Source organism: Phascolarctos cinereus, unplaced genomic scaffold (assembly GCF_003287225.1).
Source record: "Phascolarctos cinereus isolate Bilbo 61053 unplaced genomic scaffold, phaCin_HiC Scaffold_726;HRSCAF=1367, whole genome shotgun sequence".
Lineage (NCBI taxonomy): Eukaryota > Metazoa > Chordata > Mammalia > Diprotodontia > Phascolarctidae > Phascolarctos > Phascolarctos cinereus.
The window spans coordinates 158,491,184-158,514,128 of record NW_027556098.1 but is presented as its reverse complement, the minus strand read 5'-3'; the positions used below and the strand labels follow the sequence as shown (position 1 = coordinate 158,514,128).

At 36.1% G+C, this 22,945-nt stretch overlaps 1 protein-coding gene across 1 annotated transcript in view; it reads right to left on the bottom strand.

Moving 5' to 3' along the window:
* Positions 1-471: 471 nt before the first annotated feature.
* THSD7B (thrombospondin type 1 domain containing 7B) overlaps positions 472-22,945 on the bottom strand; it is a 1,079,744-nt gene continuing 1,057,270 nt past the window's right edge. The window contains 6 exon segments of the mRNA XM_021009415.2: positions 472-1,667; positions 10,714-10,801; positions 16,130-16,322; positions 19,820-19,902; positions 21,945-22,040; positions 22,158-22,331. Of these exon segments, the coding sequence (XP_020865074.1) occupies positions 1,586-1,667; positions 10,714-10,801; positions 16,130-16,322; positions 19,820-19,902; positions 21,945-22,040; positions 22,158-22,331 (716 nt within the window). The 3' untranslated portion in view covers positions 472-1,585.

Sequence of the window (22,945 nt, the reverse complement as noted above, 5' to 3'; positions counted from 1 at the left end):
TGGGTTAAATGAGATTTTAGTGTATATTAAAATATCCATGAGTCTGCCAATAATCTATATTTCAAGCATGCCCCAGCTTCCTATTTTCTCATTCTCACCTCATTGTTTTCATCATTACAGTGAAAGACTGATTTGAGTTTGCTTCCTATTTATAGATCGAATACCATAAACAAATTCTAAGTGGGCTTTAAAAACCCTCCAAATGATATCATTTCATGTAGCTGTAATTGACTCAATTCAGTTTAATTACTGTTTATTGAGAGTTCACAGTGCTCATGGGCTAGGGCTGTGGTACCATGGTTGATGATTCCCTTTTGTTGTCAACAGCTAGCTTTAAAAATGCTAAAACAAAAACTGAGGAAAGCTTAGTTATTTAAAATCTTATGTATAAGCACAGAGATTTCAAATAACATTGAAGAATGAAGGTAAAATTCTTGATCACACAATTTAAATACACCTGCAATAACCCTCTCAGTCTCTTTAGCATTTTATTTGTTATAAATACAAGTCAATACCACAAGATGGCACTTTCTTACTTGCAACATCTACTATTACAAACAGCTTCGGAAAATGGTTGCCACAGTATTTTAATGTATAATTTTTTCCAGTTCTTATTGAAACTTTTAAAAAAGCAAGACTTTCTACAAACAGGATAGGTGTTTGATGCATATTAAATGAGGTCAGAGAATTAAATTCAAAAAAAGAATTTATAAATATTCAGATAAGAAAATTGAAATTACAAAAGCAGAGTTTGTCTTAATTAAACTGAATTACAATTGTGTGTGGCCAATGCTATATCTACATGGCTATGTTTGAGTTAAAAGACAAGTTTATTAAATTAAATAATCTAATCCATTCACCCAGCTAACCACCTACTTCATCTTTACATCACTGTCATCCAGTGCAGAATCAGTTCAGAAATAGTCATCTTTCAACTGGTCTAGCAATGAGACCAACCGAATTCTTTTCTACCAAAGCCCACTTGACAGTACACATATCCCACCCAGCGTACAAAACAGAATAAGTTATTTTCCATGTAAAAACTCAGAGAATTTCTGAAAGTGTATCCCATTCTATGTTCATCAAAATAGACAATCCAATTTGAAAGTCTTTGAACCAATATGTAAACTCTAGAAAACTCAGTGTTGATGTATGGGAAGAATAAAGAATCTGCACTAATATAGTGCATAAGGATGCAGTATTGAACTCGTCATCGACAGCAGACACCTTGGTTGGACTTTCCTCAGGACTGTCACCATGCCATTGAAGATAAATCTCACTCAAGTCTGTGGGAATTTCATAAGGTTCACTTCCTCCCATTTTCTGGCAGGAGAAGATGGATTTTTCAGGTCTTTTGAAGAAGGGGAGGAGGAAGGAAAACAATAACCCAAAAAAATCAGAATGCCAGACCTAAAGACCTTTGACTCAGTGTCCAAATAAACCAGAGGCAAAATTGTGTTTGCAATACTTATATTCTGCCCTGTATATCACATCAAGAGATTCCTCAAAAAACTGAGAAGTCTGAAAACTACAAAAGGGAAAGCAGTTAAGGCAGTTGATGTCTACATTTGGATTCCTTTTCGTGTTACATGTCTAAGTCTCCATCGTAGGCTAAGGTCAGAGGCTTCTGTTGAGGAGGTGTGCTTTGATGCTGTTTTGGCTTCTTGCTGCAAGGAGAAAAAAGATTCTTCATTCAGATACTGAAAGCCTGAGATGCACCACAAGCAGCCGCACAAACTGTAGTTGAGGCATTAATTCATTCATATTTGCGAGTGACAATAAATTAATTTTCTTAGCTGAAATTTGGAGTCTTCAGCTAGGAAAAAAAAAAAAGACTAATTGTCCAAAGACTAACAACAATGGGTGGGGCTGGCACCTCACTGAAAACTCAAAAAAAAATGCTTCCAATCTAGAAAGAATTTAGCCAGCCTAAAAAAGATTGCCCACTTTTGTTTTCCTTTGTTCGCAGAGCTAAGGGCATTTTAAAATGAGAAAACAGGAGTTTGGATGCTCATCATTTCATTCACCCCCACTTGCTTACTCCTCACTTGATGCTTCAACATGAGAAGCAGCTGGAAAAGCTGCATTCTTGAGCTACTGACAGGTGCTGTTTTCAGGTAAACATATATCCCTTGCCTTGCCAGATCTCTGTCCTCCTTAAATTGAAACATTGGAGGACCTTTTAGGACAAGGGCTATAATGAGTATTCGCACAGTTATTCTTATGTGTGATATATGTCACTCTTAACATTTACTGCTTAGGGATTTCAGTAGGTATGGCTATACCCTTTTATAAGTAAGAAGACCAAATCAGTTAGGGTCAGGAGTATTGTAAGGCTCAAATGAGATAATAGATTTAAAGTATTTTGCAAACTTTAAAAAGCTAAATAAATGCCAGTTATTATTCTTACCATCAGCCTCCAAACACCAGACCTCTAGTCTGTCAATGACTAGAAAACCAGATAGAAAAAAAAATACCCCCCCATCCCCGCCAAAACCCGATTATTTGAAATCAGCACTGACCTGTGGGTAGGCAAGGTAGGTGATCTAAGAAGTCTATCTTTTAATGATTTGTTTTAAAATAAATACACATCTTTTAGATGCCAGAAAATTAGATTTTTTATGGCATATGACTTATTATGAAATAAGTCAAGCTGTGAGTGTGACAGTTAAAGCTTAAATCTTGGGGGCTGGATGGAAACACATAGGGTGCACAATTTTCACAAATTCCTCATCCCAGATATGCTAGGAATCTCTTGCAATAGATGTAAGATACATTAAACTGGCTGAGTTTTCACGGTTATTTATGTGCAGGAAACTATTGAGCATGCTTCTAAAACCAGAACCAACCATAGTGTTTCTCGATATCTCAAGGGAGGTCATAAATATTTCAAAATAAAATAAAATTTTAGCTAAATATGTGACAGATGTGCACATATATAACACGTACATTTTTTGGGGTCCAAACCTGTAATTTCATCAGTAAAAGGAATTATCCGATGACGTGAGGTATGCATTTTTGTGTTTTGTTTTGTTTTATTTTTGTTGATCTAGATCTGAGATTTCATTAGTGCAGGTAACTCCTGGTGCAGAAACTCTCTCCACAGTTGCAAATCATTGAATCATATGTAATTTATAGTCTTTGAGAGTTACCTGGATCTTAAGAGGTTAAGTGACATTGCCTATCACCCAGCTAATACATGTTGAAGGCAAACATGAATTCAAGTTTGCCTGGCTCTGAGGTCAATTAAGAATAATGTTCTTGTGTAAGTCTGTTTATTTGCATTTCCACGTGTATACATGCAAAGATATACATGCATGTAACATGCATGTGTGAATAAACACACATATGCATGCCTATACATGCATGTGTTTGTGTGTATAAGATTCTAGATTTATAACTGGAAAGAACCTTAGAGGGCATCTAAATTCAATATCTAATTTTATAGATGAGGAAACTGAAGTCCTAAAAGAAGTGACTTTCTCAAGCTTCTTCAATGTCAAAGTTAATAAGCAGCCGACTTAAAGTTTCAGCTCAGATCTTTGGCTAAAAAATTAAATATTCTCTTGGTTGCAGCATGATATGCCTCTGGTTCAAATTTTAGGTCCCTGCTCTCAGGAACACTTCAGTCTTTTCTGTGAGACCTTACCTTCCTCTATTACCTTTCATAGACTTTCTTTCAAAGCCTTTAACAGCTAATCCTAAAAAGATCATTCCTTAAGCAGGGTATGAGTGCAGGGATAGGAAAGTGGCACCAACAAAAAAAAGATGAATAAATGACTTTAGGTGTTAAAAATCCAAAAGACTGATAGTTTTTATTTAGATTTCACCCAATAGCAAAAGATTTCCAAACAGTTTGGGGAAAAGGCTGAAGTTCACCTTGGATATACCAAGATTTCTCCTAGTTCCTTTTACAAATATGGATTATCTCAAAATTGACGTTGAACTCTTAGTAACTGTGTATTACCCAATTTGCTTCTAAGGTAGCCTTCACTTTGATGGTTGAAAAATAGGAGTTTTTTATAAGGCAAGATCATCAGATCCCAAACCTTTACAAATCTGGACTTGATTGACAGAGATTGTCCTGGCCAATGTCTTTCAGAATACTTGCTGCAAATGTTAAAATGATTTTAAAGTCAGGAATACTTAATAAATCCTTTGGGAAAGGGTATCACTTCATTTACATACCACAATTTTAAAACTGACCACACATGGAAAGATAGTTTCATGAACAAAATGAGAGACTTGGGCCAGATAGTCACTGGCACAGCTGTGAAATCAGGAAAGTCTTTTTTTTTGGGGGGGGGGTGTTCCCAGACTATTCCTTATTTCTTCCCTTTAAATTTTGGGCATTTAGTTTGCTACACTCTTTCCATTCTCCCTTTAAAGAAACCTGTTGTTTAAAGAGGACCAGTAAACATGTTCACCTTGACGTTTAAGGTGATATTGCTCCCAGGAATATTAGCATGTTAATAGGGTACAAAAGCTTAAAGCTAGAAAGAATGAATTGAGGAATCTCAGATATAAATCTGCTATTGTTGATGAAGTTGTTGCTTGTTTGTTCATTTCAATGGGAAATGTAGGCATTTTGGCATCCTTAAAATTATACCATGCAGGTTGTTTACTCCACCTATTTTTAAGTCCAGGACTCCTTTATGTTTTCCCTAAAAGCACCCTATAGACTTCTACTTCAGCAGTTACTGGTTAGGTTAGATATATGAAAGAGCATCTCTATCTGACTCTGGAGGAACTAAAATCCCACTGTTGCACAGGGAGGGTAGAGTAGATGAAGTTGTCTCATGTAATTGCCATGTGCTATGTTTAAGTTAATAAAAATATCACCCAGTGGTCTTTTCCACTAAATTGCCTCATGAATCTTTATTGCCCAAGAAACTTTGGCATCAGGAACACCAAAGGAAGAGAAATCAAGTGGATATTCAGAGGACTGGATTTGAACAAGGTGGCCTTTAAGCAGACTATTTCTTCATATTTTCTTTCTAGCACTCCTGAGTTTTTAATGGTACTTTCCTTTGTCTTTTAACGAAGCTAAAGACTTGCAACCATATAAAATCTTTAGGCCAAGCTAGCTTTGTTCTTCCTTTGGGCAATTCTTGTTGCTTCTGGAGATAATGGAAAACTCTCTAGGTCATGGTCCCCCAAAGAATCATATAACAAGTGCACTAAAAATGACTTTCTGGTTCCCTTTAAATAGCTAACATGCAGAGACATGTTATTTATGCATTTATATAAACATGCTTTTGACTGATTCTACATCTTTACCTTTCCTCTAAGGTTAGTGAAATATAGGCTTATGTGAGAGCTCTCAGTTGGCAAAATTTTCAGCATTGTTTATAAGCAAAGAACCACTTAGTTTGTCCTTATAAACAACACCAAAGAATGTGCTTAGTATTGTGAAAGATAAAAAGAAAATGATAAAATGTGGGTCCCTGTCTTCAAAGCCACTAAAATCCAGTAAGAGATACATGCATGAGAATAACAACAAGTTAAAAAAAATGTGATAATTGCCAGACGAATAGCTCACAGGAGAGAGAAAAGTGTGGAGAGAGAGACAGAGAGACAGAGATATACACACAACACACACACACACACACACACACAGAGACAGAGAGAGAGACAGAGAGAGAGAGAGAGAGAGAGAGAGAGAGAGAGAGAGAGAGAGAGAGAGAGAGAGAGAGAGAGAGAGAGAGAGAGAGAACTGTAGGCTGGAGTTATCAAGCAGAAAGTTTTGTGGAAGAGAAATATTTAGCTTCGGCCTTGGAGGACTGATAGGATTTCTACAAAATAAGGACCTGGGGGAGTAGTAGAGCACAATGGCATTCCCAGTTAAGAAAATGGTCTACAAAAAGGTTGCCAAAGCAGGAAATTATAAGCCATAGAATGGAAGTGGTATGTATTTCATTTTTGCTAGAATACACATATGAGAGGATGGAAAGGTAGATGAGGGCCACTCTATAGAATAGCTTAAATGGAAGTCTAAAGCAGGGTGCAAGGGGCAGGGATAACACAATCAAAATGGTGCTATAGAAAGATTTATCTAGAGCAAAGGTATCAAACATGAGGTCCTTGGCTGTAAGGAAGCTGCAGCACTCCTGAGTACTGGGACCAGATTAAAATATAATTGGGAAATATTTAACAAAAATAAAAAAAAATAACAACAGAACATAGATAATGTTGTTATGTGGTTTTCTAAGTTAGTATGTGGCCTGCTGGGATCCCATGCATGGTTTAGTGGCTTCTCTTTTTATTCGAGTTGGACAAACTCAAATCTAGAGAGATAGAAAAGGGGAAACACTATAGTTAGGAAATTAGTTAATAGTCTTTTAAATAGTTGATGCTGCAAAATTTTGAAAGCTTGAATTAGGAAATGGGCAGTGAAATGAAAATGAAGGGATAAAATAGAGAAATAATTAGCAGGAAGGCTTGACAAAATTTGTGAATTGAATTAATTTGTGGGAGATAGTGAGGGTAAAAGACTCAGTGAAAGATGACATGAAGTTCTTAGATGGAATGTTCTTCCCTAATTTGATAAAGATGTCCATCTATGAAATCTGCATATACTTTCAATAATGCTGTGACTTCTCCTTTTCAGGTCCATTAACAACCCTTATGTTAAATTTGTGTCCCTGCCACAACTGCAACAGTATCTATTATGAGAATCCAAAGTTAATTATAACATTATAAATAAATCTATATGAGGAAGGTAATTGTAATTCTTTGAATATTTAATATTATTTAATTACTTTTTTGAAGCCTAAAATCAATGAACCTTCTTCCAACTGGCTGATGATGTAAGATTTACTATTAGATTATAATTTCATATATTTTTCTGGTTGTTGAAGAATAATGAAAGATAAAAAGGAGAAGTTTCCCTGACATGAACTCTTAAAATGAGAGTGACAGTATTTTAACTTTTACAGTAAGGAATCATAGAACCTTGAGCTTGTAACTCATCAATAGCTAGAAATGACCATAATGTTTTTTTCATTTATGAGTGGCTAGGGTCTGGTCTAGTTTTTTTGTTTGATTTTTTAGGAAATCCTTCCATTTGTCTAACCTAAGTCTTTCTGTCTCTATTTTAAGTCCCCTTCCTCTTAAATGATCACAGCTCTTCATGTTGGAATGTGTGTAGGTTAATTCAGGTATCATCCTTACAATACCAATACAATTCAAAACATTTATTTGCTGTTGACAAAGCTGTCCCTGAAGGACTTTTTTTTTAACTATCTTTTCAATAGTACATTTTTGGCTAGATTTGTGATTTTCTTGGTATAGGGAACTTTGTTTTAGAAAACTCTATCAATGCAGATCAGTACTTGATCTATAATTTACAGTAAGTTTTGATGGGCTGCCTAGTGCTCTGTGTTATTAAGTGACTTGTCCAGGGTCACATAGCCAATATGTATATGGCAAAGGTAGAATTAGAACCTAGGTCTTCGTAACAATGAAGCCAATTGTGTATCCACTACATATACTGCCTTAAAAAAAAGGCAGAGTAGGATGTTTATCTGAGTCTTTATTAACTTTTTATTTGGTATATACTTCACAGATAAGGATCAGTCCGTAGGAAGAGTTGCCAAGGATACTCGGAAAACGAGGCTAAACAGTTCTTAGACAATGCCATCTACAATGTCACCTGTCATAGTCATGGTCATGGTCTGATTCCTTGAGAGTTCACAAACATATCATGCATAGATTATACATTTTCAAAGCATTGGAATATTTAACATGAAAGCTAGAACAAACATAAATTAATCTCTCTTTAGAATTCAGATGGCACTTCTGGATCTCACAGTATTTCTCAGAGTCAGTCTCATACACATCAGTTATTATTGTTCTATAGATATTGTTTAGTTGTTCCAAGAATTTTGTTTGTTAGAATACTGACAACCCAGCTAATTTTTAATATCTAAATCCAATTGCAGCGATGTTCACACAAGTAATTTATCTTTACTAGAAGAATAGAAAAGTTTTCTTTTTTTAAAAAAATTAAATACGTCTCTGTCTTGTGACTAAATATACAATATTAGCTGATAGTTGCCAGTCAATAAATATATTGCACTTTGGTAGTGTTCTCCGCTACAGTGATAAAATATAATCACTTGTTAATTTAAATAATGTTCTATCTAATAAATCAATGTGTTAGAACATGGCCAACTTTCGTCCAAGATTAATTCTTTTATTGATCATAATGTACTGGTAAGAACACTAGACAAAGGACAAGAAGATCTAGATCCTACTCCTGGCTCTGCCATTTACTAGCTTTGCCGTCTTGGACCTCAGTCTCCTTATCTGTGAAAGTAAGGAATATTTTGTGAAATGATTTTCAGGATCCATTCTAACTTTACTGTTTTATGATCCATGATCTACAAAATGGAAGACAAGCAAAACTGAAGCACATTTTGTTCAATTGTTAACATTAACAGCTCTAATCAGATTTGCTCTCTAAGATTCAGCAGGGACATGTAGATAGATCTAATGAGAGAACATTTGGACATTCACATTTCTGTCATAGTGATATAACATGATGGAATGGAAAGAGCCTGATTTTTGAACCTGGAGGCCAAGTAATCTCCCCTCTCTTGGCTTCAGATTCTGCTACTGTAAAATAAACTGGTTCAACTAGATGATCGTTAAAGTCTCTTTCAGTTTTAATACCATGAACTGATGACCAAGCACAATCAAGCGTATTCAGGGGCAAGGGTAGGAAAGATTAATATAGGTTCTTTAGACTAGATTACACAGATTCTTCTCTTTGCTTGATCTAAATGAAAGTTATCTTTGGGGAATGGTCCTTGGAACACATTCATCTGTGCAAACATGGCCTATGTTGAAAAAAAGTCCCTTTCCGATCTTTCATGAAGGAGGAGATTTTCAACAGACTATTCTTTTATCGACTTTGACTGACCAAAGCTATCGATATTAACCACCTCTGTTGTCATAGTAACAGGCTTTCTGGCTAAATTAGCCATGCATGGATCTGAATTGAGATACAAACTTGGGGGGAAAAAAACTTAAGGAAATGTTGGCTATGTTATGAGACAGGTAATGAATATAAAGAAGGGAAAATAGAAAGATCTCAATTCTAATTTCAGGGGAAAAAAAGTAAAACTTTGATCTCAGGGAAAAAAAAGGAAAAAGTTCTCTTTGAAAATCATGTCTAGGAAGTTAATTGCATATTCAGTGTTTTTAATATTCTCAACACAGCTGAAAACATTCAGTTTTGTCTGCTTCAAGGCTAGCTACTCTGCCAAATTACGTTCCGTACAGTAAATGAATCTTTTTTTTTTAATTCTGGATATAGCAATCACTCAGATGTCTAAAGCAATACAACAATAACAAATCATATTAATGTGTCTCTTTAAGATTTTATGAACTGTTTGAATTCCTTATAAGCACACTGAGGGGTAGGAAGTACAATAAGGACTCACTCTCTATGGGGTATCAGATAATCTGTTATGGAGATGGCCTCCAAAGGAAGACTTTTCATTGATATGGGTACTCCTCCAAACAGTACAGACCACTAAGCATCCAGGTCTTCTTATCCTATGCAGTTCATATCCATAATTGAATGAGAATCTTCACCAAAATCACCTTACAGCCTGATCAAAGTTTCAAAGTATGGATGGAGATGGTGAATTAAATGATTTCATCTCACAACTGTTCAATTCTATAAAACTGCTTTTATTTACATTTTAAAAAATTGGGAACAAGTTGTTTGACTAGATTGACTGGCCAGTTCATTCTAGGTGTTCAAGACAAGTATGCTTTTAGGCCATGGTGATAGCCTAATGAAGATAAGTTTATCATATTAAACAAGTAATTCACTGAGTGAGGATTTTCTAAGTCCCTTGACATTTTTTCTGCAAAACAGAGCATTATTAAGCAAATCGTAGTCCTCTAATTATATTAACTAAGGTAGGAGCCTAATAGAAAAATGTACCCTCAGAAGACCAATTTTATAGAAATGAAGGACATAGCTTAGTCATGATTTCAGGGGTCATTTGAGATATTCTGAACCAGATTTCTTGACCTTTTATGTATTATGGACCCCTTTAGGAGTTCAGTGACTTCTGTAGACCTTTTATCAGAATAATGTTTTTTGGGTAGGCAGGTGGCATAGTGGATAGAGCACTGGCCCTGGATTCAGGAGGACCTGAGTTCAAATATGGCCCCAGACATATAACACTTACTAGCTGTGTGACCCTGGGCAAGTCACTTAACTCCATTGCCCAACCCCCCCCCAAAAAAAGAGTAATGCTTTTCAATGCATAAAATAAAAAATACCTAGGATTACAAAAATAATACATTAAAAATAATAGCCAATATATGAATATACATGTTTTTAAATGTGTATAACCAAGGTTATCCTGGAGCCATTTTGTACTGCTTTGAAAGAACTGATTGTTAAACTTTCAATATGAGCATTCGAGACCTCAGAAATTGGCATGTGCTACAAATGAGGGCTTGAATGATTGTTTGTTGATTGTTTAGACTTAAGAAAATGATAGAAAAATGTTAATAATGCAGTTTAAAGTTAATAGTGCATCACTCATACAATTCTTTCCTAGAAAGTCTGTTGTTAAATATTTGTGGGCAGACCCCTGCATATAGCCCTTGCTATAACCTCTTTTCTTCTAGTGTAACATGTTACCCAGGCAAATGTTGTGGGTTTTCACATGATATAGTACTTACCAAACAAGATAAGATGTAAATATCAGGAAAACCAGGAGGAGAAAACCACCAGCAGAAACACCATAAACCCAGACCTTAACTCGGCCATCTGTTAAAATGTAAAGATAAAAGAAACATCCTACTAAACAAAGTACTAAGTCATTTGATGGAAAAGAAAAAAAATGGAATGTTTGAAAAACCTAGATGGTAATTCTGGACGTAAAATCAATATTAGAGCTTTAGCCTGCCTCATGCCATATTGTCAGTATTAAATGGTATTCACAAACATTCCAGAGGAAAAAACCAAAATTCGGAATTCATAATATTCTTTTTTCTTTCTTGGCACATTGTTGGAGTGTTATATCTTACTGGGCCCTTTAGGATATTAGGTGGGTTCATTGTGGTGGACTTGTGGGATAACATGGACAAAAGTTAATGGGCAGGCATGGGTGGATTGTGATTTGCAACACTGCAGGGGAATACCATTCTTTAATGAAATGGTAGAAGCATTGGATTATTTTGTCTTTAAAATAGTCTGTATTTTTATTTATTATTTTATTATCTTACTTGGAATTATTGTCTGAAAAAATAATTTTAAAAATTAAGGGAATATTATTAATAAAACAATAATGCCTTCTTTCTTAACTAGAATTCTTAACACATAAATATAATTACCAAACTTCTATGAGAAACAGCAGAGTGTGATGGATAAGAGTCCTCAAATTCAGAAAGATGGGTTCAGATCCTTCCTCTGACACATAATGGCCATGCAGACATTGACAAGACATTTAACTGTTCAGTGTTTCAGGCTAATGATTTTAAAATGCTGATCTACATTGGTAGAAGAAATTCCTCAATGGAGCTAATTCCTCACCAACAGTTACCTCCAACTGATAAAAATCAAAGTGCTTGTCAAAAATGAAAAGAAGCAAACTAACAAATAACAACAACAACAAAAAGCAACCTGTGTTCTGTATGTGTTGGAGTAGTGGAAAGAGCATTGGAAGAGTAATCAGATCTGGGCCCATGTTCTATTACATACTAGAGTTTACTCTGAGTTCAGTTCACTCACTCACTTCCTTGAGTCCAGTGATGTGAACTCAAATCATGTTATCTCTCTAGGTCTCAGTTTCCTCATCTATAAAATGAGGTCCTTTCCACCTTTAGCCTTCTATGGTCTATTTAATGATAGGCCTTTGAAAGTGAAACACAATTTCATTTACACATCAATATCAATATGGTAATTATTCACCACGGACAACCAGTTTTTATTCTGACAAATCTGTCCATGGGCAAATTGATCCACATAAACATAGCCTGTATTTGCAGGCCACTAAAACATCCAATTGATCGTATGTTTTACTTTGCTTCTGGTTGCTTGGCGTTGCAAGGACCTCAGCATTAATACAAATACAGTGTCTCAGTGCATTGGTATCTATCTGTGAAGAAACTAGGTGAAAACAGGAAATATTCAATTGACAGATAATTTGATCTATATGATGCCAAAAAACCACTGTGACTGATTATTTCTCTGAATTTACTTCTATGCTATGATGTATTAATGATGAATTTACTTCTATGCTATGCTATATGAACAATTTTGAACAATTATGTAGAAACAATTTCATATGTATTCCATTTGTGTATATTTGTACAGAATTGGTGACTAAAGGAAAATATCAAAAGGAAAATTAAACTCAGATTCAACTCTAGATTTTATACTTCCAAGTTATACTTGCATTGATACAGGAGTGAAGAGTAGAATCTTACAATTATGATATTTGGTTTCTAATTCTTGCTCTGACAGTTACAAAGTATGTGAATATGACCAAGCTTCATAACTCTCTTTGAGACTCAGTTACCTCATTTTGTAAAATAAGGATATAAATCCAGAATGTCCCAAAAGCTTAGTAAAGCTTAAACTGTACTAAGACATTCTGGACACCCTGTATATACCAACTCAGGTAGTTGGTAGAGAGAAAACAACAAAATGAACAAAAAAAAAACTTTGAAAACTGTGAAGACCTGTGTCTTCACATGTGTGAGTTGTTGTTCTTATTGTTTACAAGAGGATATAAAGAGTTGCAGACCATCCAGCAGCTTTAACTGTTTCTGGCAATTAAACAGCTTAGCCTGTGTCTACATAATTAATGCACACCAAATGCAGCACACCATTTGACCAAAAGAGACAATACTAGATAATGTCAAAAGAACTGCCTTGTGCATGTTAATGTGCATATATAGACAGTTCTATTACATTGCATGAGTACAATTAAGTAGAGTTACAAGATACATACAATCATCCTCATTTTAAGTCTTATGTGAAATGAAAAACAATCAAATCCATAGTAAACAGAATTTGCTTTGAATAAAAGCACAATCAATTCTGATTGTGCTCTGCCCATCTATATCAGTCCTTCCTTTCTAGACATTTTCACAAGCCTTAAGCAGTTTTTGGAAAGAGGGCTCTCTAAAGTAACTCTAATTTTCCAAGGTCATGAAATTTTTAACAAACCTTTTATTCTGAGCCCTTTGAAACACCAATGATGAAATCACCCTATTTTAAGTTCTGAATTTGGGGGGATATCCTTTGCATCATCCATCTTTCCTTATTTATTATTATTTCACAATTAAACAGAATTTTTCACATCCCTTTAGTAACATTCTTAGGAATCTGGGTTTATAAATGCTTCACTGTTTTGTATGGAGATAATCACTAGAGATCTAAGTTGTGTCTCCATCAGATATCTGGAATGTTTTGGAATCCAGTGTTGGCCTTGTTTCCCAAGACCTGACTCAATCTATAGACTTCAGATAAGGAAGGACAAGTAGCTAGAATCAAAGTGATCCATTGTCCTATAAACAAACAACTTAAAGAAGGAAAAGACCAGATATTTTGGGGTTGGGTTGTTTCTTTGCTGTTGATGTCAGCTAGTATTTGTTGATAAGTGGTACTCATGAACATTGACTCTCATTTCCACTTTCACTCAATTAATACTACACCCCAGTTCCCTACAATGAAATAGCTTAAAGGTGGTGGTGGGAACTTGATCTTCTGCACATCACAACACCCTCATTTAAGTTTCTAGTTATTGCTATCACATTCCATTGCTGGTCTAGAAGAGATCCCAAAAGTCTTATGACATCTAACCAGACAATAAATCAACAAGAAAATCAATAATTTATTAGGCACCCACTGAGTGTCAAGCACTGTGTTAGGTGGTAGGAAGACAAAGATAAAGGTAATGAGGATTTTCTCTCTCTTGGAGTTTGCAGTCCAGCTGGGGCATACAACAAAAAAGGATAGGTGCACAGAAAATAGATTCAAGGTGATTTGCAGAGGCAGAAGGCACTAGTAGCTGAAGTGAACAAGAAGAGCCTGATATAGGTGATTCTTGCACTATGAAGGAAACTAGGAAACAAGGAGGTAAGGATGAGTAAGGGAAACAAAGAAACAGGAGACAGATTATAATGAGACAGCCTGAAGGCCAGCCTGACTGGATCACCCACTGTATGTGTGGAAGGGAAAAATAAGAAACAAAGTTGGAAAAAAAACAATTTGAGGCCAGATTATGAAGGGCTTCAAAAGCTAAACAAGAAGTGCTTGATCCTGGAGGCAATGGGGAATCACTGGATTGACTGAATAGGTCAATGACATAGTCGGATTTGGGCTTTAGGGAAAATAGTTTGGCGACCATGTCAAGGATGGATTGGACAGGAGAGAGATCTGAAGTAGGAAGAACACCCAGGAGGACACTGCTATAGTTCACGCCATAGGTGACAAAGAACTGAACTAGGGTAATGGCCATATGAGTGGAGAGAAGGAAATGAATGAGTGATCAGATGGAGTGTGGGAGACTGAGAAGTTGAGGAAGATACTGAGGTTGTAAACCTGGGCCCCTGGAAGATTGGTAGTACCCTCAATAGAAATAGGGAAGTTCATAAGATGAACTTATTTGAGGGAAGGGCAATGAATTCTGCTTTTGTAATTAATCAAAAATCATTTATTAAGCACCTATTATATACTAGACATCATACTAGCCATTAAACATACAAATAGAAAGAATGAAACAATTGATGCTCTCGAGGAACTAAGTTGACCAACTCATTGGACACTTAGTCCAACAGTACATTTAGAGATAAACAAACTGAGGTAAGCAAAAGGAGGTTAGATAAATTGCCTGCGGTTTCACAGATAGTAGGAGTTTGAGTCAGGTTTGAACCTAGGTTCTCTAACTTGAAAGCCACTTTTCTTTCCACTAAGGAATAAAAACTCCTTGGTGAAAAAGAATTAGAAGACAATGTTCTTTCCTCATGAGAACTGATTCATATCTGTAGACATTTTCCTTTTAATCAGTTTGAAAGTGATTTTATGTGCAATGGCAAGCTTCACTGAAGAGAAAAGCACAAAAGAGAAAAGAATAAATTGGAAATGCAAACACACAGAAGGGGAGGACACCCTAAAAGAAGAGAAGCAAAAATAACATTAGGAAGTGATTTTTAAGTTAGAGAGTATGTTTTATTCTTTAAAACACTATCAAGGCACCTCATATAGTACTAAGAATATAGCAAGTCTCAAAAAAAATGGAACAAGAGGGCATAAGGCAAATATTGCTTTTCCTTCAGTTTCTCCCCTTCCTATTTCCTTCCCTTTTCCCTCCATAGAACCATAATTAGGACAGAACTGGGATTCTTTTCCATGTGACCCAAATTAGAGGATGCTAGAACAACTGTGGTATTTCATTAGAAACAAGAGTCCATAGTACGTATTTGCCAAAAAAAAAATAATAATTCATTGAAATAGTATGCTACTCAATAAGGAACAGTGTGAGTTTTTTGCTCCTGAGTAGGAGAACCCCCTCAACTGCAGACTTATATCAAGGTCCCAGGGTCCTATGTCTCCTCTTAGGAGACACCATTTTCCATTCCTTTCAACTGAGAGTCTGCCTTATGGTATAGGACTCACACATGGCTTGTGGTACTTACCAAAGACCCACAAATTCCTAGATCAGGCTCTTCCCTTCCATTTTGAGTCATAAAACAAAGGGTTAGAAAGCGTGTTAGAAGTTACGCAGTCTACCTTTTGCACCACATCCAGCCTTGGCAAATGGACATCCAACTTGCACTTGAACACTTCCAGTGAGGGGAAGCTCCAAGTTTCATAAGAAAGTCTTTCCCATTGTGGGGCAGTTCCAACCATTATTATGTTTTCACTCATTATTAATTGTCAAAATATATCTCTCTATTTTTTACCTAGTTCTGCCCTGGTCCTTTGCCTTAATGTAGCCTAACATTCTATTCCTTGAACTGAAGTAGAATGTGGGCAAACCTTGGTCACCTTTTCCCTTCACCTGTCCATCTCATGAATCAGACATGTCACAGGATCTACCTGAATGATGGGAAAAATATTTTATTTTTGTCAATAATTCAGACTTACCTGGATCAAGAGGTTGAAGGGACCATCCTTTGAAAATATCATGTATTTTTGAATTTACAGGTTTGTTCTTTGCTGCAATATTTTTGACATCTGCTTTTTTATCCTCTGAGCCTGGTATTTTAACGCAGTAATCCAAGAAACCATCTGATCTGATTATCTCAGTATAGCCCTTCTCACAGCCACAGACTCCACCCTACATCATAAACATAATTAAGATTACATAGGTAGTTGTATAGCTAAAACCATAATAAATTAAATATAGAAATCACTCAAGATCTGAACTACTAGCTCTGGCAACTTAAGAGTTTAAGCACCTGTTTTGCCAATAAGGCTAATGTTGAATAAATAAGGTTCATTTTTTTTTTCAAATGCCAAAGTTAACCTCTATAGTAACACAGTCAGGTTTTCAAAGGTGGCTATGGTTATTCTACCTGCTGAATATAAAACCAAAATTCATTGTAAATGTAAGGCATTAACATTATTTCTTTTCCTAACATGCTGAAAGTCTTTGTAAACATTATTCAGCTCCTGGGTCCCCAGGAGCCTTTGGGGATTAATACTTGCTGCCTCTGATAGTGCCATTTATTCACTCCAGAATCCCAGCAGCACTTACACAGATAAGAAAGCTGAACACAATTGTAGCCTATCTCCTTTGCAAGTCCTCCGTGGCCTTTTTTCCTTGTGTGTATGTACTGAGTTCCCCTTCAAGTTATAAACTCCTTTGAGGTATCCTGCCTCCTTTGTCCCCAGAGTACTAGCACCATACTGAAGAGTCAGCATAGCTAAATGATGCTGACTGCCTAACACACACTGTGATGGTGAGGAATAAGTGTACTTAGCAGTCCCATGGCATGAGAGAATAAAAAAAAAGAAATAGCTTTCCAAATTCCCATCCCTGACCAAGGCAGTTGAAAATGGAATCAAAGAATTATGAAGCTTGGCAGTCTACCTCCCTTTGTTTTCTGGGAGGTTTACAACCATCCCAGGGCATTCTTTTTTAATGTCTAAGCCAAATCCCCCTTGCTGTGAGTTGAGCTCAATATCTTTTCCTGTTTTCAGTAGAAATGCCCCAAATCCCCATACCAAACTCCTATTTCTTGACTCCTCACAAATTCTGGGCTCACTATTCGTTCTACATGCAAGGATGCCACCCTGATCAGGTGAGGGTTCCCACCCTTGGAAACATAATTCCAAGTAGTTGTTTGTCTATTCCATAGGCATTTTATAAACGCCTATTATGTTATCTACGTGCTAGGGATACAATTATGAAGAAAAATTCAGTTCCTATTTCAAGGAGTTTACTTTCTGCTAGAGTAAAAGCAATATGTACACAGGTAAGAAAATACAAAGTAATTTCAGTGGGGAGACTACTAACAATTGAATTGGGAGCGGGACTGAGAAAAAACAAAGTTCTTGTTAGAGGTGGCACATGAGCTGAGTTTTGAAGGAGGCTAGGGATTCCAAGAGGTAGAAATGAGGAGGAAAATCATTTCAGGCATGGAGGACACAAGTTGTGCAAAGGTGTGGAGATGAGAGACGGAATGGAAACTGATACCAGTCTAATTGGGTGGAACACAGAGTATGTGAAGAGCAGTAATGCCAATTTTTTTTTCTAGAAAAAAATAGGTTGAAGTCACATTGTGAAGGACTTTAAATTACAAACAGAGAAGAGTATATTATATCTCAGTGGCACTAGGGAGTCATTGAGGTTTGCATAAGGGAGTAACATGAACAGATCTGTACTTTAGGCATGTCTATTTAGCAGTTGTGTGGAAGATTGGGATAGAGAGATAGGGAACTAGGAGACCAATTATGAGCATATTACCTAGAAGTTGATATATGAATAGAGAAAAGAGAATGAATGTAATAGATGTAGAAATTAAATTAACAACTAACAACAAAAAACAACAACTAACAAAGGAAAGTGGGAAGGAAAAATCAAACCAGCTGAAGAAGTAGGAGAGGATAATGTTATATAAATTTAGAAAGAAGTTGTGGTCAATACTATCAAATGCAGAGATTTCATGGAAGTTGAGAAGTAAGAAAATAAAACTGGTAATTACATAGTCATTGTTAACTTTGAAGGGAACAGTTTCAATTGCATGGCAGGAAATGAAAACAGGATTTCCAGGGAGCAAGAAATGAGTGGAATGTGAAGTGGAGGCAATGATGGTAGTTAGCTTTTAGATAACAGAATAAGCCTGGAATGGTAGATTGGAGCCAGATTTTAGTGAACTTTTCTTATTGGCTGAGAAGTTTGTACTTTAACCTAAAGACAGTAAGGAGCCACTGAAAGATTTTGAGTCAGCCCTCAGCCTTAGAAAGCTTATTTTGCAGCTGAGTTGAGGGTGGATTGAAGAAAGCAAAGACTGGAAACAGTACTTTGTATATTCTGAATGAGATTTACCATAGAGTGACTATTTATTCAAATAATTCTAAATTAACTCATCCCATTTAGGGAATCAATTATTATACAGACATTTGGAGATTTAACAAGCATGCAGACCAAATAGGGATGTCCAAATGTACCTGGCTTTAAGAAAAAAAAAATAAAAACCCTCAAGGAAAATATGTTGGTGCTGTGTAATCAGCAATTTTCTCCCAGGTAATTAGTATAGAATATAGCCCAACTCTTGTGATGATATTTCACAGTTTTAATTTAGGATATCATACGACATTCAATAAAGAGACTTAATTAGGAAAAGTGGTAGTGGCTCAGCTAATTAAAACCATCCTTCCAAGATACATCTCTTGTCAGTTTCAAGGAAAAGCAGAATTATGGAGCATGGGTATGGAAGATATGCAGTCAAACATGCCTGCGGCTAGAGAAAAAAGATTTTAATTGAGCAGGCTCATATTCTCTTATGTTTTATTAAAGGACAGGGTAACTCCAGGGCTGGAAGAGGGCAGTAACTTCCCCTCCAAAAAAATGATTTTGAAAACACTGATACTGCCCTATTGAAGCTTTGTTGCATAGAGGTTCAACTCTGGTCACTAGAATCTGTCCTGAGTCTAATCCCCATTGGAAAGAGCAACTATGAAATTCTATTGATCTCTTGCATTTTTTTTTAGCAAATCATTTTAAGAAACACTTTTCTTTTATAAGGTACAACACAGTTCAAAACCTTTTTTTCATTACATAGACCAGTTGCTAGAACATACTAGAACTGCAATTGAATGGAGTTTATTACACATTTTGCTGTAAGCCCTGAGGGGAAAAATTCCTGCTTCAAAGATTTACATTTCCCGCTGAAACCAAGAATGAATAAAAAATTTCCTCATGCTATCAATGTAATCAATTCCAACTAATGACTCTAAGAAATTATGAACCTATACATTTATACTATATTTCAATAAAAATGGATCAGATGTAGTTGGTGGTCTAAAATTAGGAATGATGAAACAATTAAGTTCTCTTAATTACTAATTAGACCTAATATAAATTATAAGCCTGGAAGGCAAGTTGTGGGATGGGCACATTGATAGAAAAATGCTCTAGTCTTTTGTCCAACAGGAAAAAAAAATCCTTTGCAGCTGGGTTTGCTCCAGCATACTCCGCTAGATGGTATCATGCCCACATAAGACTCTTGCTAACACTCTATCAGACTGGAGAAGATCATCTGACAGTTTGACTTGGAAGAATTAGCCTTTTTTTTCCTTTTTTTTTTTAGGCCGCAACTTCTCACTTACCTGTGTACAGTAGGAGAAAGGTTTTCTGCAGGCTGGATTACATTGTCTTATTGAAGCAGGTTGTGACTGGGCAGAGCATCCCCCTAGAAAGAAAACCTTGACATCATTTGGGATTTCTTTAACATGAGGCATTCAAATAGCTTCCTTTCTCCTGCCTATTTTAAGAAGACTCTCCAAACCACTTCAGGGAGGATGTTCTTATCAAATATGCCTGCAAAAGCCAGGGGTAGAGTCCATGACTTATTAACTGAGAATAGGTTATTTGGGAACTTTTTTTTTAATGTTATGTTTACAGTGCAGTTAAAATGCCATATAGTTGAAAACCAATTAATAGAGCAATTCTCCCTCACAGACATGATTTAAGGCAAAATCTATATACTGCCACTATTAGTAGAAGACTTGAGAGAATCTCATTTAGCTACAAGGTCAGGAATATCCATCCATTTCTCATTCAGTCTACCTGTATTCTAACATATTCCTTAAAATATATCACATTAACCATGCACTAGACTGATAGTAAGTAAAATTATAGAAATTATTACCAGAATTTGATATTTCCACTATGTAAGACCACTAAAATTAATACTTCAGTGAAAATTTTCAAGGGGATGAATTCCTGGACACTTTAAAGTATTTGGCCCTGACTCCATGGGGTCTGAGTAAATTGTAAGTAAAGTCAATGGCTCTGGGTCCTTCAGCTCTTATTAATGAAATGTAATATGTAAGTATGCATTAACTAAATATATAACTCACTATTTAAATGCAGTACAGTCATAAAGTCATATAATTTCTGATTTGGAAGTTGGGAAAGGAAAGGGAAAAGGAGAATGGAATAGGTATGTATTAAGCACCTACTATGTGCCATGTGTTCTGCTAAGAATTTTACAAATATAATCTCATTCCTTTCCTCTTATGATAGTCCTAGAAGTTAGATGTTCTTTTTTCCTCATTTTACAGTTGAAGCAGTTGAGGCAGGCAGAGGTTAAGTTGCTTGCTCAGAGTCACATAGTCTGCCTGACTTCAGGCCCAGTCCTCATACCCACTGTACCACCTAGCTGCCTGGAAGGTTCCAAACCCATCCATAGATACACAGGTAGATTGAATAACTTGTTCCACATCATGCAGGTAGAAAGCAACAGAGTGCAGTAGATTCAAACCCAGGTCCTTCAGTCCCAAATCCTACACACTTTCCACTGTACCACACTGGTCTTTCCTACCTAATAAAAGTGATAATTTATAAAGGCATACATTCTCTAGAATTTGTACTGTCAGCATTATTGGTTAGCTGCAGTCACCAACCAACCAGGTAAGAAGTAGAGGTGGCTTGTCCATTTGTGTACTTGTGGTGGCCTTGGTATTCCTGAATTCTCTAGAGAGCTCTGTAACAGGGACATTATGCAGTCACTGCTGAGACTGAACATTTAGGTATTCTAGTTAACGAAAACTGAATTATCTTTCTATTTTTTTGTCCCTTGGCTTCCAAGCAAGCAACTCATTTGCTCCTTTTTCAAACAAACAATCACCCCCAAGCACTTTTAAGTGTCATATGTGTGTCAGAGGCAGAGCAGCTGCAGCACTACTACTTTCGATCTACGTGGCTTTGGACAAATCACTTAAAACTCAGTTTCCTCATTTGTAAAATGGGGGAAATTAGATGTATTATTCTCTTCATCTCTAAATCCTATGACTTCAAATGCAGGGAGCACATATTAGCCAATAACTAGGAATTTGCTCTTTCTAATGTTTTCATTCAGTGATGCTCTATTTGTAAGCTAAGAAAAATAAAGGGAGGAGTAGATGCTCTTTCTGTTTCAGCTTATTTCTCCTTGTAACTAATTAAAATCAGGTTTTGGAGTTTCAGTTATAATGAATTATTTCCCCAAAAGAGTAAATTTTTTTATATTTGGCTTGTGCAAAGGTCTAATTAGAATTTTCCAAAGAGAAATGCAGGTGCATCACCAAAGCTATTTTATAACAGCACCCAAAGTGATTTTATTATAGCAATAAGTTATATTACCATTAAAGCGTCTTTTCACTTAAGAACCTCCCCCTCCCCCCATGTAAAAGCCAAGGCAACATTTGGAGAAATTTCCAGAGTGCCTATACTAATCCTAGGCAGAAATACCTGTGACATTAATACCATCTGAGCGTTGGCACCAAACTGCACGCTCATTGTTTCTCCAAAGACTGGTTTTCCATAGGTAGTGATAGCACTTGCCACCTAAAAGTAAATAAGGTGATCATTGTTACGTTACACGTTCCCTTCTTATAGTAAAGAACATTGCATAGTGACTCAAGAATTTTTGAAAATAAAACTGCATAAAAGTGGTTGTTATACCTGTACAAGGGCGGGTTTCTAACACCTGTTCAGGACAGTTGTCTTGGTTTTCAAATGACTGAATTACAAATGTCCTTGAACGAGATTGACGGCCCATAGTTTCAAAACTTCTTCCATCAATGCATGTTAATTCACAAGTACTCCACTCTGACCAGTCTGTCAAATGACAATCACCTACAATTAAAAAAAATATATTAAACACCTGCTATAAATACAACACCGTGCTGGCTGCTAATACAGAGGTAAAGTTGAATAAAACATGGCTCTGCATTCACTAAGCTAATAGTATAGACTAAAGAAAATATACAAATGGTAGTAAAATGAAACAGGCATGATAGATTCATAAGAGAAACAAAGAGTCATTTAAATTCTAAGGAAAGAGAGAACATTCCTGCCTTAGGGAAGAGGATGAGCTAAGGCAGGAGAGCTTATATATTTAAATCGGTCCTTGAAGAACGAATACAATTTCAAAAGGCAGAGATAAGAGGTCAGGATGTTCTAGGCACAGCGAATGGCAGAGATATAGGAAAATGGTAGCCACTGCCAAAGAAACATGAGTTCTGTAAAGTTTTGTTGAAGAAAACAGCATGTGAGTTGTAATATAAAATGTCTGGAAATGTGTATGGTTCAAGGGCCCTGAATATCAGGTTAACACATTTGTTCTTTATTCAGTAGATAATGTAGGGACCTGATCTTGTTTTAGGCTGAGAGGAAAGAGCCTGCAGAAGAGAGAATGAATATACACGAGGAAGAATAGATGATTGATGAAACAAAGTCCCAGAAAAGAC